This window comes from Monodon monoceros, unplaced genomic scaffold (assembly GCF_005190385.1).
Source record: "Monodon monoceros isolate NGI ecotype Baffin Bay Population unplaced genomic scaffold, NGI_Narwhal_1 Super_Scaffold_3, whole genome shotgun sequence".
Classification (NCBI taxonomy): domain Eukaryota; kingdom Metazoa; phylum Chordata; class Mammalia; order Artiodactyla; family Monodontidae; genus Monodon; species Monodon monoceros.
Genome location: NW_021703780.1, coordinates 64,551,522 through 64,565,713, shown reverse-complemented (window position 1 = coordinate 64,565,713; position 14,192 = coordinate 64,551,522). Strand labels below are relative to the sequence as shown.

Below are 14,192 nucleotides of genomic sequence, written 5' to 3'. Positions count from 1 at the left end.
CCTGCCCCATTCCCCAGGCCCTAACCCCACTCCAGGGCTCCCTGCTCTACCTGCGGCCTTCCCCCAACTCCCCCCGACACCCCCCCGCCACTGATAAGTCATGGAGACTTGCTCCCCTTCGCCCCAATCCTGCCAGCATTGCTCTTGCAGCCTTGAAAGAGATGAGCCAGCAGCAAGGACTCAGCTCCACACTTTCAAGGCACCAGCTTCAAGGTGCAGACTGCTTAGGCTATTTATACTCGTCAAGGCCACTGTACAATACCCACTAGAGGGGCAGGCTCCACCAGAGAAGGAGAACAGCTTCCTCCTTGTACTATCCCTCCCCCGTGCCCTCAATGCTGAGGGGGTCGCTGGCCTCTGCTGGTGTGGATAACTGGAGTATCAGGGTGACTGAGCCCGGGACATGCACTATGGCGGTTCCTCTCTCTCTCTTTTAAAAAAATATTTATTTATTTATTTATTTGGTTGTGCCGGGTCTTAGTTGCAGCAGGCAGGCTCCTTAGTTGCGGCACGCAGGCTCTTTAGTTGTGGCATGCAAACTCTTAGTTGTGGCATGCACGTGGGATCTAGTTCCCTGACCAGGGATCGAACCCGGGCCCGCTGCATTGGGAGCATGGAGTCTTAACCACTGTGCTACCAGGGAAGTCCTGGTTCCTCTCTCTTGCTCGGGTCCCCCATGGCCTCTATCTCATTAGTTGGGAGACCCTGGCTCACGCTAAAGGGCGTAGGCTCCCTTCCCTTTGAGTCCCCAGCTCTTTGCCCTGCCATGCATGGAACCCTGGGTTTAGGCAAGAGCTCCCTGGTAAGCAGAGTGGGGGTCTCCTTGGGACTGGAGCTGCCTAGCTGTTTTCTACCCATCTGTTGCCTACTCTGTCACCTCAGGCCAGAGGGAGGCCCAAATATGGGGGCCCAAAGGACTCTGAGGACAGGGGTAAAGCTTAAAAGGAGACTCACGCTCAAGTGCAAGGGTCTGAAGATCAGGGCCCTATGAGCTGGAGAGGGGAAGAGATGGACTCTGTCTGCCTGTTTACCCCTACACCTCTGATGCCAGTGAGTGCAGGCACAGAGGAGGTTGTAGCCTTGCATGCTCTGCCAGGGACGCTTGGGCTCTCTCTCCCCCATTGTGTCACCCCTGAGGCTGGGAGAGAGGTGAGTGGAATGTCCTGGAGCACTCCCACAGCTGTGGTCCCCGTACCAGTTGGAAAGGACTGTCTCCATCCCTCCAACTAGTAGTCCTTGTGCCCTAACCTCATCTTGGGGATCTAAGGGTCACCCGGGGCTTGGAGCTGGGTGGGGAGTGAGAAGAAGGCTCAGAGGCTTCACTGAAGCTGAACTGAGGCTCCTTCCCCACTGGGCCTCTGCAACTTACGGACCATGGGCTTCTCTGTTCATAAGAGAGGGACTCAGAGAGAAGGGGGTCTCTGGATGGGAGGGAAGCTTAGCGAGGAGAGGAGTCCTGGAGAATGGAGATGGAAGAAGCTCAGGGGATGTCAGGTTTCCTGTGTAGCCAGAATGTGGGGCTTTGGGCCTGTTTCTGGGCCAAGGGCCTCCAGGGCCAGGATTCTCCAGGGAGGGGACACAGTTAAGCAGGTGCTTGCCACAGCTGCACCCCCTCTCCCTGATGCTGCAGCCCCCGAGCTCTGAACTCTTTTCTCAGAGCCACTTGATAGTCCTAAGTCCATCTGGAGTGTCAGGAGCTGGAACTACTTCAGGGTTCCAATTCCTGACTGGGCCGCCAGGAAGGAGAGGAAGGGAGGATAGGTTCTAGGTCCTGTGGTGGGCTGGGGGACCAGGAGTTTTCTGAGTGGTTTCCAGGGCTAATGAAGGCTGGACTGCCTTTGCCTTGGGGGAGGCCTGAATAATGGTTGGTCCAAGGAGAAGGTTGCTGGTGGCCCTGGTGGGCCTGGGCCTGCCACTAGGGTGGGATGGCGTGAGCACGGGTTTCTCCCAGGGCTTTGGGAGTCCAGCATTGCCATCATGAGCTGTGGAGAGCGGGTGTCAGTTCCTCTCCTCATCTCCAGTGGGGCTGGGGCCCAGCAGGTGCCAATAAAGGCTGGAGGAAGGCCAGGATGAAAGCTGGGGCTGAGGAAGCAGCAGATGACTCACATCCTCCTGATTGCCCACTGGTGTCGCTGTTGTCTGGCACCTGGAGGGCAAGCATGGGGTAGACCGACCTGCTTTGATAGGGAACCATGAGCCTGGTCTGAGATTCCCCTTATGCCAAAGCCCCAGCCTACCAGAGAATTTCCTCAGGGATCCAAAGGCTCTCTAGGGGGTCACACCTGAGGGCTCTAGACACAGCCCCATTTCAAATCCTGAGAACTTTCTGGGACAGTGGCTTCATCCGTCACTCCCTTGGTGCAGCCCATGAGATCCCGGGTCCACCTCTGGTGCCATTTCATGAACTAACTCCCTGCACCTGTAGGAGAGAGCAGGACCCTCCAGTGCCGGGTGGGGTTGGGGGACGTGGGCACTGCTGGGAGTGTCTGAGGCTCAGGAAAGCCTGGGATGCACCTCTCACACTTATTGCCTCTGCCCAGAGAGAAGCAGCCCCAGGAATCGGTAGCTGAGCACTGATCCAGTATCTGCCAGGCCCTGATGAAAAACACCGTTTACTCCATGCTGGGCTGGAGAACTCTCCCCCATGAAGACCCCAGGAACCAAGCATCTCTTCACTCAGAGCCTCTGTTCTGCCCGTGTGAGGGTCCAACCAGCTTGGAGGTGGAGCTACTCCGGCCTGGAGGAGGGGGGGTGACTTGATGAACCACCCCCAGCATTCCCCATCCGGCACAGGGGGGCCAGTTGAGCCTCAGTCTCTCCCTCCATTCTTTTGGGGTTTGTTCCAGTTGGTTTTTTAACCCAATGAGCCTAGATGCCAAGAGAGCCCAGGGCCAGCTCCTGTCCCTCCACAGCTACCCATTCCCCCACAATTTCTGCTCCACCCATCCTGCAGCCCAAACCTTGGAAGGGAAGCAGACGCACTAGTGGTCCTGAGAGCCAGCCTTTGCTGGGCAGGTGGCAGGAGGCCCCTTGTATTTGGCCCTCGCCTGTCTCACTGTTGCTCTGTGGGAGCTTGAGGGCCAGGCCCATGATGGTTCCTATTCTGAGCTCAGGTGGTAGGAGCTGAGGGAAGTTGCTGAATCCCTGGGGCTCAGCATGGGCAGAGGCAGAGGGAGCGCGAGAGCCAGGGGCATCCTTGCCTTCTCACCAATCTGTTGCCTTTCTTGTTGGTTTAGCCACTTGCACACTTGTGGTCAGTCTTGGACTGGGCAGTTGGGATCTGGGAATGCATCAGGGAAGGCAGGGGACTCAAAAGCAGCAGCTGGTGGCCAAGATCACAGGATTTGATCAGCTTTGAAGCCAGAGCTCCCTCTCTCATGCTACAAGTCCACCCCCCTGACCGACTCCATGCGGCCTGGACCATGGAGACTTAGAGACCCCCAAAGAGTCAGCTCCACCCCTGGGCTCCACCGTAGTGACAGCTTCAGCCAGGCATCGGTCCTGCTGACATGTCTCTCCAAGCTGGGGAGGCCCCTCTTCAAAGGGTGAAAGGAATTGTTTGGGCTGCCCCAGTCACTTTGCCCACGTGGGCTCCTGCCCTGGTCTCTCTGACCCAACCGTCTGTTCCTTTTTTTTTTTTTTTTTAATTTATTTATTTAATTTATTTATATTTGGCTGCGTTGGGTCTTCGTTGCTGCGCGTGGGCTTTCTCTAGTTGCAGCGAGGGAGGGCTACTCTTCATTGTGGTGCACGTGCGTGTGCTTCTCGTCACGGTGGCTTCTATTGTTGCGGAGCATGGGCTCTAGGTGCACGGGCTTCAGTAGTTGCAGCACACGGGCTCAGCAGTTGCGGCATGAGGGCCCTAAAGTGCAGGCTTAGTAGTTGTGGCGCACGGACTTAGTTGCTCCGTAGCATGTGGGATCTTCCCGGACCAGGGATAGAACCCGTGTCCCATGCATTGGCAGGCGGATTCTTAACCACTGCACCGCCAGGGAAGAGGGAAGTCCAGCCATCAGTTCTTTTTTTTTTTTTTTTTTTTGCGGTACACGGGCCTCTCACTGTTGTGGCCTCTCCCGTTGCGGAGCACAGGCTCTGGACGCGCAGGCTCAGCAGCCATGGCTCACGGGCCCAGCCACTCCACGGCATGTGGGAATCCTCCTGGACTGGGGCACGAACCCGTGTCCCCTGCATCTGCAGGCGGACTCTCAACCACTGTGCCACCAGGGAAGCCCCAGCCATCTGTTCGTAAAGTCGCCCCCACCCTCCACTGGGCCTGGGTTCCTCAGGGACCCTGAGGGAGGGCAGCTTTCCTTACATCCCCTTCACAGGTGTGGTTGGAGGTCTTTTCTTGCTGGGCATGAAGTCCTGCCTCCTCCCCCCACTCCCCGCTGCTGGCTCCTGGATGGGAGGCTGCTCCCAGGGAGGGTGAGGAGCTGGCCGCAGCCCCTAAGCCAGCTGTGGACAGCAGTCAGGGGGGTGCCAGTGCTGTTGTCCTCCCTCCTGGCTGGTGCGGCTGGCCATCTTTCACGCAGAGTTACGTAAGCTTGAGTCAATTGGAGCTCAGAGCAGTTCATTGTGGGCTATTTTTAAGCTGTAACACATCACAGCAGAGGGGTCACTGCACCGTGGCTTGCAGGGAAGGTTGTTTAAACATCTGTTATTTAAATTTCCCTGTGCCTTAAAGCTCAAAAGCCATGTCCTCCTGCACTCTCAGGTTCTGCATTTCACATCCCAGATGAGGAGTGGATTATCACCCCTCACCCTGCCATAGTTTCCTCTAGGACTGGGGTTTTCTGCACCGTGACTGCCTTTCTTTGGGGTGAAGCAGCGGGGCAGGGAGAAGGTGCCAGCTCCTTCAAACATGGTGCTGCCTCCGTGGAATGGGTGCACCCTGAGCAGGAGAGACTTCCAGGGAAGCAGGAAGTTAGAGTTCACAGGGTGGAGAGGAAAACACAGACAGAGTGCTGGGTATAGAGCTGAGAGACAGACAGAGGGTACAGCCTTCCTCCTGGGGGGCTTTGGTTTCCCATCAGGACCCAGGAAGTGTTGATCACAAGGTCCTTGTGGGTCTCTTCAGAAGCCTGCCACTGCTTGGGCTGTGCTCCTACCTGCAGTGCCCTCCCTCCACAGACCTAAGTGTTACCCACGTGCAGCCTCTGGGACAGAGGGCTGGTGTCTGAGCCCTTGGACAGTAGGCAGAGATGAACCTCTGGGGAAACAGGCATTGCTTTTCACTCCATTATCAAGTGGTTAGCTGCACTGGGAGCCCTTTAAGGCTCCTTTTTAATTAATTAATTAATTATTTATTTTTGGCTGCGTTGGGTCTTCGTTGCTGCACGTGGGCTTTCTCTAGTTGCGACGGGCGGGGGCTACTCTTTGTTGCAGAGTACAGGGTCTAGGCGCGCAGGCTTCAGTAGTTGTGGCTCGCGGGCTCTAGAGTGCAGGCTCAGTAGTTGTGGTGCACGGGCTTAGTTGCTCTGCAGCATGTGGGACCTTCCTGGACCAGGGCTCGAACCCATATCCCCTGCGTTGGCAGGCGGATTCCTTAACCACTGCGCCACCAGGGAAGTCCCTAAGGCTCCTTTTGATCCTAGATTTTTGGAGATGTTGAGTCTTCCCAGAGTACAGGGAGGGGAAGGCAGGTAGACTGGAAGAGTGCAGGGCCAGGGACTTGACAGAGCTGACACCTGAGAGCACAACAGCGCCCAAAATATGTCTGTGTTGGAGAAGCAAGTCTGGGAGACTTGGCTGGTCATGAGGTAGAATGGGGCCTTCTGTGCCTCTCCTCTTGATGCCCTTCTTGCCCACCACCCTCAAGGTCTCCTAGGTAGGAGGATTCCAGCCTGATCCACTGGGAAGGAGGGTTTCTCAGAGTGAGGTGACTGTCCCCATCTTCTGAAGTCTGACCCTCTCCACAGGGTTTGGGGCCTTCCCCCAAGCCTGCCGGGAGCGGGTCAGGTGAAGTGTGAAGGGAGGCAGTGCTGGAACCCGCCCTCATAGAGGAGCCTCTGTATGGCCTCGCCCTCAGACTGAGCTCCTTCCTGTTGCTTCCTGGCCCCTCCATCCCAGACAGCCCTCAGCCTGGGGAATGGGCTCAGCCTGGGGGAGGGGCTCTCTAGGTTGCCATGGTAACATGTTGGCCCTCCTCACTTTCCAGAATCAGAAATAGAATTGGATGCCCTTCTTCCTGGTGAGAGACTATTTAAAAACATGTTTGGGGGAGGGGTACAGGGGCAATGTCCCTGCCTGATGAGGGAGGAGGGGATGGGGGGGATGAGGGGTGGGTGCAGGAGGGGGCTGGGTAGAAGGGGCCCAGCCTGGGATCCTCTCTAACTGCCTGCTGCCCCTCCCCTCAGCTGGATAAAGCAGAGGGGCTTCAGCTAGCCAAGAATTCTGAGTACAAGAGACTCAGCCAGGTCCCACAGGGTATGTAACTAGCCCCTACTCAGTACTGACAGCTTCCTGGGAGGCACTGGCTTAGTGCCCCCCAGGAAAATGCCCCCTCCCATGCCTGAGCCACCTGCTAAGCTATTGGGAGGAGGAACAGGGCCATGTGGGTTACAGCTTGGGTGGGGGCTTGGGGCTGCAGCACTCGGAAGGGAGGCATGTTGGCTCCCCTCCAGCAGGGTCCATGCCAACGTGGCCCTGCGCATGACACCTGTGATGGCATTGTAGTTTCCTGAAGTGTGGGTCCAGAGCCTGGTGGCCTGGCTTCGGATTCTGGCTCTACAACTCACTGCAACCTCTGTGAATTCTCTCTCTTCCCTGTGCCTTGATTTCATCATTTATAAAATAAGGGTGACAGCACCCGGCTCTTGTTGAATTGCTGTGAGGCTGGGTTACAGTGCTCAGCACTGCCTGGCACAGAGGAAGGGCCCAGTCAATAGCAGTCACTGTTCTTATTGCTATAAGGGGTGTTTGCTTCCCAGGTGGGAAAAGCTTTCTCCTCTCTCCGGGCTGCCTTCTTTGGTCTTTCCTTAGTGGGGCACACCCTTCTCAGATCAGTTGTTCATGAGGACTCCAGCCCTGAAAGGGAGAATTATGCCTCACTTTCGCAGGAGTGGGGGGATGGCTCAGTGGTCGGACAGGCAGGGACTTTCAGGGCCTCCTACCATGCTTCTCCAGCCCTCCCACAAACACAGGAGGCTGCTACTAGCATCTCTGTCATGGGGAAAAACAAAACAAAATTAAAAAACAGTTTGCTTGGGGCCAGAGATTAATGAAGTTAATAGTGTTCAGCAAGTATGTGTGTGTGAATGCACACATGTGCAGACCACAGACCCTTGGGCTCTGTCACCTTCCTGGGCCATAGTGTGTGGTGAGCAGCAGTGTCCAGCCACATCTATCCCCATTCTTAACTGAAGGCAGCATCTGGGGAAGGGGGAGGGGGTCCGGGGGCCTGAGACATGGCTGAGTCAGGCTTTGCCCAGTGCCGAGTCAGGAAGGTGCAGACGAAGCACAGAGCTAGCCTTGGTCCCTGGTCACATCGCTTCACACCCCACGGCCAACCGTAAGCACTATTTTTAACTTCTGTGAAAACACACCGCTTCAGAGGACGAGACTACAGCTTCGTTCTCCACAAACCTGTTTCCTGCGTAGAAAGACTGAGGCCTGAAAGGATAGCCCTGGAGGACAGAGGGAGGAGGCCCAGAGCTCATAGCTGGGGGAAGGAGGAAGGTCTGACCCCGCCCCAGTCAGAACCTCCAGACTCAGGCCTGTAGCACTGGTCAGTTCCCCAAACTAGGCCTGTCCTCTGTGGCTGCAGGGCACATCTGGGCCTCGGCTGGTTGTCCAGGCAGGTCCCACTCCTCCCTGACCCTCTGCCCATCTACAAAATGGAGGGTAGGACTGCCCACCTCGTCTAATAGCTTTCTTTTCTGTGTGCTACCCAAGTCCAGTCCTTTGTCCAACTTGTCCTCACTGCGTATGCAGTTGTGCCCAATGTGTACCCAGTTCTGCACCCACCATACCCGCACTGTGTAGCCAGCCCTGTGCCCACTGTGTGGACAGCCCCCTAACCACTGTGTCCCCACTGTGCCCCATTCTGTAATTTCCACTGGTGGCCTAGCCCTATGCCCAGTGTTCTGCCCCCCTTCTGGCCAAGGTGAAGTTGACACAATATGACAAGAGCTAGAACATTCTGACTTGAGGGTTCTGAGCAGAGGCCCCACTCCCACCCGTGTCGTCCCCATCCCCACCTCTGTGGGATACTGGTCCTGGGCCTCAAGGACATGTGACTCTGGGGAGGGGGCTCTGTGAGGCACAGGCAGGGGAAAGCCATCTGGAGCAGAGAGACTGCCAAGGAGCTGATGTCCCTGGAGCGGGAGCTGGGGAACATGGGGGAGGGGAGTTAGAGCCTGAGCCTGGGCCCCTCACCCACTTCTGCCTCTCAGGACTGAGTGGTGAAGGGGCTTTGCCCCCCACAGGGGCCTCGGGTCACACACTTGGACTGCATCCCTGGGTCAGGGCTTAAGTCTCAAGTTGCCACGTGGGAAATGGGGAGAAAGAGCCAAGTCTGGCATCTGAGGTAAACTGGGAACCCAGGGGCTTCCTCGGTATCTCCCCTGCCTACCTTTTTCCCTTGGCCTTATACACGCTCTCGCCTCTAGGAGCACTGCCCTCCCTCTAGGGCTGGCCTGGGCAGAGTGGCCACCTGGCTGGCAAGGAGAGAGGAGGCCAGTCTAGGGTTGGCAGAATTCACTGGGGTCCCTTGGCCTTTCTACCTCTCAAGATTCCCTGGGCAGGCCCCCATTCCTAAGGGGGGTGGGGCCCCTGGTTTCCCACACTCTCTCACCCTCCCCCAGGTCACTGGGGGCTGTGATGTGTGGGGTTGCCACACATGGCAATGAAGTGGGGGCAGGGCACCTAGGGCATGGAGCAGGACTATGGAAGTCACCAAGAAAGTGGGGGCCCCTGATCCATCGGGCTCCCAGGGCCACCCCTCAGCTGGCAGCCAGCAGCTGGGCGGTGGCCCTAGAGGGTCCCAGGGACCATGGATAAGCTCAGGATCTGTATACCTGAGGCAGGGGTTGTCACTGTCCACCGAGGCCATCCTTGATGGGTCCTATGGCTCAGCCTCCCAGGCCCATACCCACGAGCCCAGTCACCAGCAACTCTGGGACCCTGCTGAGGTTAGCTCCCAATGTGGCTGTGAGCGGGCCTCTGAGGATTCCCTGAGACTCTCCTCCACTAGCTCGTTTCCAGGCTCTATCGTGGGAGCCCAAACACATCTCGTCACAGAGAACAGGACCCCGGCCCTACCGGTGTGCAGGCATGGTGACGGCACCAGTGACGTGGCCCAGCTCGGACTCTGCTGTTCCTGGCTTCAGGTGCAGATGGCGGGGGAGGGCAAGGCTCCAGCTAAAGTCCTAGTAGGCTGGGGCAAAGGCCCCTGCAGCCCCAAACAGATAGCCCCATTGGGCATTAGGAAGAGCCGGTGGCTACCGTATTTTCTTTCAGGGGAGGATGGCTCAGCTGCAGCCCAAGGTCCTCTTCTGGCTCCGGCCCAAGCTCAGGGCCAGGGCCAGTGCCCATGTTCGGCTCAGGCTCCTCCAACTCCAACTCCAACTCAGGCAAATACTCCAGCTCTGGATACAATCTCAATGTCAGCAGCAGTTGAATCTTACACCTGCAACCTTGACCACCTGATGGATACCAATGCCATCACCAAGGGCCTGTCCCAAGACCTCTTGCCCAGGAAATGTGGCAACCAATGGTCTATCCAGTTGGAGTCTCCCAAAGGGGTCACATCCTGCCAGGACAAAGTGAATTTCCATTCTCAGGATGAGCCTGCCACCCCAGCACGCACTCCAAAAGAGTCCCCAGACCAGGCCCAGGAGCTCGAGGTTGCCCAAAGGCCGGTGTTACCAAGGCAGCCTGAGAACCAAGTGGAGAAACCCATGGTCTGTACCTCCAGGCCAGGCAGCCCCAAACCGGGCTCAGGGCCCCCAGAAACCCCCAAGTCCAAGCGGGGTAACCAGGAGATCTGCAGCTCTCAGCCAGGTCAGCAGCCCCTCAATGCTTGCAGCAACACCTGCTCCAATGTGGTGCCGTCTGCCTACCAAGTAACCTGCCACAACTCCCCCACAGTACAGCCTCCCAGGGAAGCCATGCAGATACCCGCCTCCAGTGCCCCTACCTGCCAGCTCCGGGATGCTGTGGAAGACCGTGTGCTGGTGTTTGATATGGCCATGGGCAACACAAGAATGGGGCTGCTGTGCCATGACCCCATGGGCTCAAGGGCAGTGCTGGTGGGCCTCATGCCCAGCCACCCATCCATCTATGCCTCTGAAAATACGCTGTCTACCCGGCCATCGGCCATGCCTATCTTCTCCCCTGACAGTGATGGCTCCAGCTCCTGGTCCACCACACCCATGGTGTCCAGCCCTGTGCCCTTCAGCCTTTCATCTGGAAGCTACCGAGAGGTGGCCCTGGTTCCCAAAGAGGCCAGGCTCAACCTGGAGTCACGAGGCTCCCCTGGTACTGAGACACCCATCAGGATGGGGATGCTCACTGGGCATGTTCCACTGGGAATGCCCCTCCAATTTGGAGAGAGGATACTGAGCCATACCCATGATCCTGGCTGGTCCAAACCTGACGCTGAAAAAACCGAAACTAGTCACACCATCTGGATGCAGGATGCCTCCGGGATGCAGGACACCTCTATGGTCCAGGCCAAGAAACTGCAGTAGATGAACTCAGAGCAGCCCCCAGAGCCTGTACCACCAGCCAAAAACCAGCAGGTGCCCAGACCCCTGCTCCTGGAGGATGTAGGTAACCACAATCAGAAAGAGGTCGTTATTGCTCACCCTGACAGCCCTCAGGTCAAAGGTGCTGGGCACGCCCCACTCTGTGGTCAGCCCCCACTAGCTGAGCAGCATCCCCTTTCCCGGCAGCCCCCTTCGGCCGGTCAGCCTCCCTCTGCAGAGCAGCGTCCCCTTCCCAGGCAGACCCACCTTTCTGGATAGCCACCCCTAGCTGAGCAGGCCCCCTCCACCAAGCAGCCCCCACTTCCTGGTCGGGCCCCTCTCACTGGAGCCCCTATTGCCAGGCAGCTTTCTCTCACTAGGCAGCCTCCCTTTTCCCAAGAACCCCCCATCTCCAAAAAGCCCACTCTCTCAAGAGGTCCCCCCACCACTAGGGACCCTGGTCAGGCCTCCACCCTCTGCCAGGAAGGTGAGCCATTGGGCCCGCCTACCCATGTGGGGGTACTTCGGGTGACCCCGGCCCCTGAGGAGACCTGTGTCTATGTAAACAGAGAAAATGTTGGTGTCAGTGCTGGTCAAAGCTTCAGCTCACTTCGGCTCTCATCCTGGCAAGCTGGCAGCTGCCCCAGGGAGCGGGAGGAGCAGCCTTCCCTGCTCACATTCACCACACCTGGTCCTGGCTGCAAGGTCTTGCCCACGGCCACGGTGGGCACTGAGGCCCACGGTCCCCGGTTCAAGCTGACAGCTGAGGACATTACACACTCGCCAGTGGTCGCGCAGCTTGGCCTTCTCCGAGGGGCCTGCTATGAGCTGGTGCCCACCATGGATGTTCTGCCAGTACGGTCCCCAGTGCTCTGCCGCCATTCACGGGACCCCTACCAGGACATGGCATCTGTGGTGATCGACACAGGCTCAGGCTTCACCAAATGTGGACTGGCTGGAGAGGACCACGTCCTCAGTGTGCTGCCCTCACGCATCCAGCTGCTCCAGCATCCAGTCCATGGCCAGCCCAGGTACGCAGTGCCTGAGAACCGAGAGGGTTCCTACTCGGTGCTGAATCGAGGAGTGGTCTCTGACTGGGATGCACTGGAGGTGCTGTGGCAGCACCTGTTCTATTGCAGGCTGGGTGTGCAGCCCGAGGAGCTGGCTGTGCTTGTGGCGGACTCACCCACCTCACCATGCACCAACCGAGAAAAGGTGGCTGAAATACTCTTTGAGCATTTCCATGTGCCAGCCATGCAGACAGTGCATCAGGCCCTGCTGGCACTCTATGCTTATGGGCGGACCACTGGGCTGGTGCTGGGCAGTGGCCATGGCACCTCCTCTGTGGCACCCATCATCACCGGGGATCTGGCCCCACTTGACACCTACCGGCTGGATGTGGCGGGTGCTGACCTCACTGAATACCTGGCTCAGCTGTTGCCGGCAGGTGGCCAGTCACTGTTCAAGGCATGGCTGGTCAACCAGATTGAAGAGGCCTGCTGCTATGTGCCCATGGACATGACAGCTGACATGGCCCGTGCCCAGGCCCCGGCCCGGGTGGACTTTTTGCTTCCAGACAAGCCGGTTATCACACTGGGCTCTGAGCGCTTCTGCTGCCCCGAGGCCCTCTTCCAGCCCAATATGCTAGGCCTCAATCAGCCAGGCCTTCCACAAGTAGCCGTCCTAAATATCAGCCGGCTGGAGGCCAAGCCGCAGGAGCAGCTGCTGGCCAGTGTGGTGCTGGACGGTGGCGGCACCCTGTTGAGTGGCTTTCCTGAGTGTCTGAGACAGGAGCTGGGCCCCGGTGCCACTGTGCTGGGCTCTCTGCACCGTGCTGCTGCTGCTTGGCTTGGAGGCTCCATCATGGCGTCCCAGGACTCCTTCCAGAGCCTGTAGCTCAGCCACCGTGAGTACGAGGAGGAGGGCCCACGGGCCACCTATAAGTACCACCTGTGAGCACATAAAAGTTCTTTCTGGTTCTGCTTCTTTTGACCACTGTGGCATATTTTAGGCACAGGGTGGTGGAGGGAAGGGCAGGGATCCAGGCATGTGGTCAGGGATGGGGCCCTTGGCACTGCCAAGGCATACCCTGCCTCTACACACTGGAATTCCATGGGCCTTGGCAATCCTATCCTTTCCAGAGAGCCCCACAGCCCCACAGCTGACATTGGCCCTGGTCTAGCCTGACCTTTATTGCACCCCAAGGGCAACCACAGAGAGTGGCAGCTGTGGGTTTTGCCCTGTTGCCCTGGCGACAAGCTCAATTACCCTTGATTGCCAGCTCGTTGCCATGGCAATTTCAAACATAATGTAATAACCCACACAGCCTGGAGTGAGTCATGGGGGCGGGCAGCCCCCTCCCCTAGCTCCAGAGGAAAAGACTGCTTGCCTTCCCCCATGTTGGGCCCTCTACGGGGCGCTGAGGCCAGCAACATTGACAACAGCCAAACAATTCTACAGATGGCTGGGGCCCTGGAGCACTTGTTACCCCCAAGGAGGGTCCCTGTCAGAGTCTGGGCTTCCTGGGGGAGCTGGCCTGATAATGCAGATACCTCCTAAAGTCAGAACCTTGGCTGGAGCTCTATGCTGGTTTGGCAGGTGCTTCTGTCAGCCAGTCAGAATATGAAGGTATAGGAGTGCTGGCCTTTGGTTCCCTGGGGCAGGAAATCAGGGTGGGGGGCTGATAAATCCTGAATCCTGGGTGGGAGATACAACCTGAGCTGGGCGATGAGGCTCTGGCCTGCTTTGTAGTCTCTGAGGACATGGAGACTCACACCTTATCCTGCCTCTCTGACTATCTAGTTTTGGTGGGAGCCAGAACTGTCAACTTTGGGCTCCCTTCGCCTCCTGTGCCTCCCAAACTGGGCAGCCTCTGCCCACAGGGTGGCCAGGGTAAAGGCCTCGTCAGGAGATCTTCATAGAGGCTATGGGGCAATGCCAGTGCCAACTGCCCTGCTCTTGTCCCAAACTCCACTCTGTTTTAAAGGGCCTCCCACTGTCCCTCTGGCCAGGGGAGTGGCTAGAAGCCACGGCCCCTGACCTTGTCTGGCTCTGAATAGTGGGGGTAGGAATAAAGGTCCATGTCTTCCATGGCATGGAAGAGCTGAGAAGAAGAATTCACCTGGTGTTGCTACTTCCTGCCTGGAGGGCAACTGGAGGTTGAAGCCAAGACACTGAAGCCAGGACTTCCCTGGTGGTGCAGTGGTTAAAATCCACCTGCCAATGCAGGGGACACGGATTCGATACCTGGTCTGGGAAGATCCCACATGCCGCGGAGCCAATAAGCCCATGTGCCACAACTACTGAGCCTGCGCTCTAGAGCCCGTGCTCTGCAACAAGAGAAGCCACTGCAACAAGAAGCACATGCGCTGCAACTAGAGAAAGCCCACCTGCAGCAATGGAGACCCAACGCAGCCAAAATAAATAAATAAATTATTTTTAAAAAAAGACACTGAAGCCCTACCCTGCTGGTGCCCCTCTGGCTGGGAGCTGAAGGACAAGCCA

At 57.6% G+C, this 14,192-nt stretch overlaps 1 protein-coding gene across 1 annotated transcript; it reads left to right on the top strand.

Moving 5' to 3' along the window:
• Nucleotides 1-8,885: 8,885 nt before the first annotated feature.
• LOC114907598 lies at nucleotides 8,886-12,644 on the top strand. Its single transcript, XM_029243317.1, is given in 1 exon segment — nucleotides 8,886-12,644. A coding segment is annotated over 1 exon segment (3,759 nt).
• Nucleotides 12,645-14,192: the final 1,548 nt, after the last annotated feature.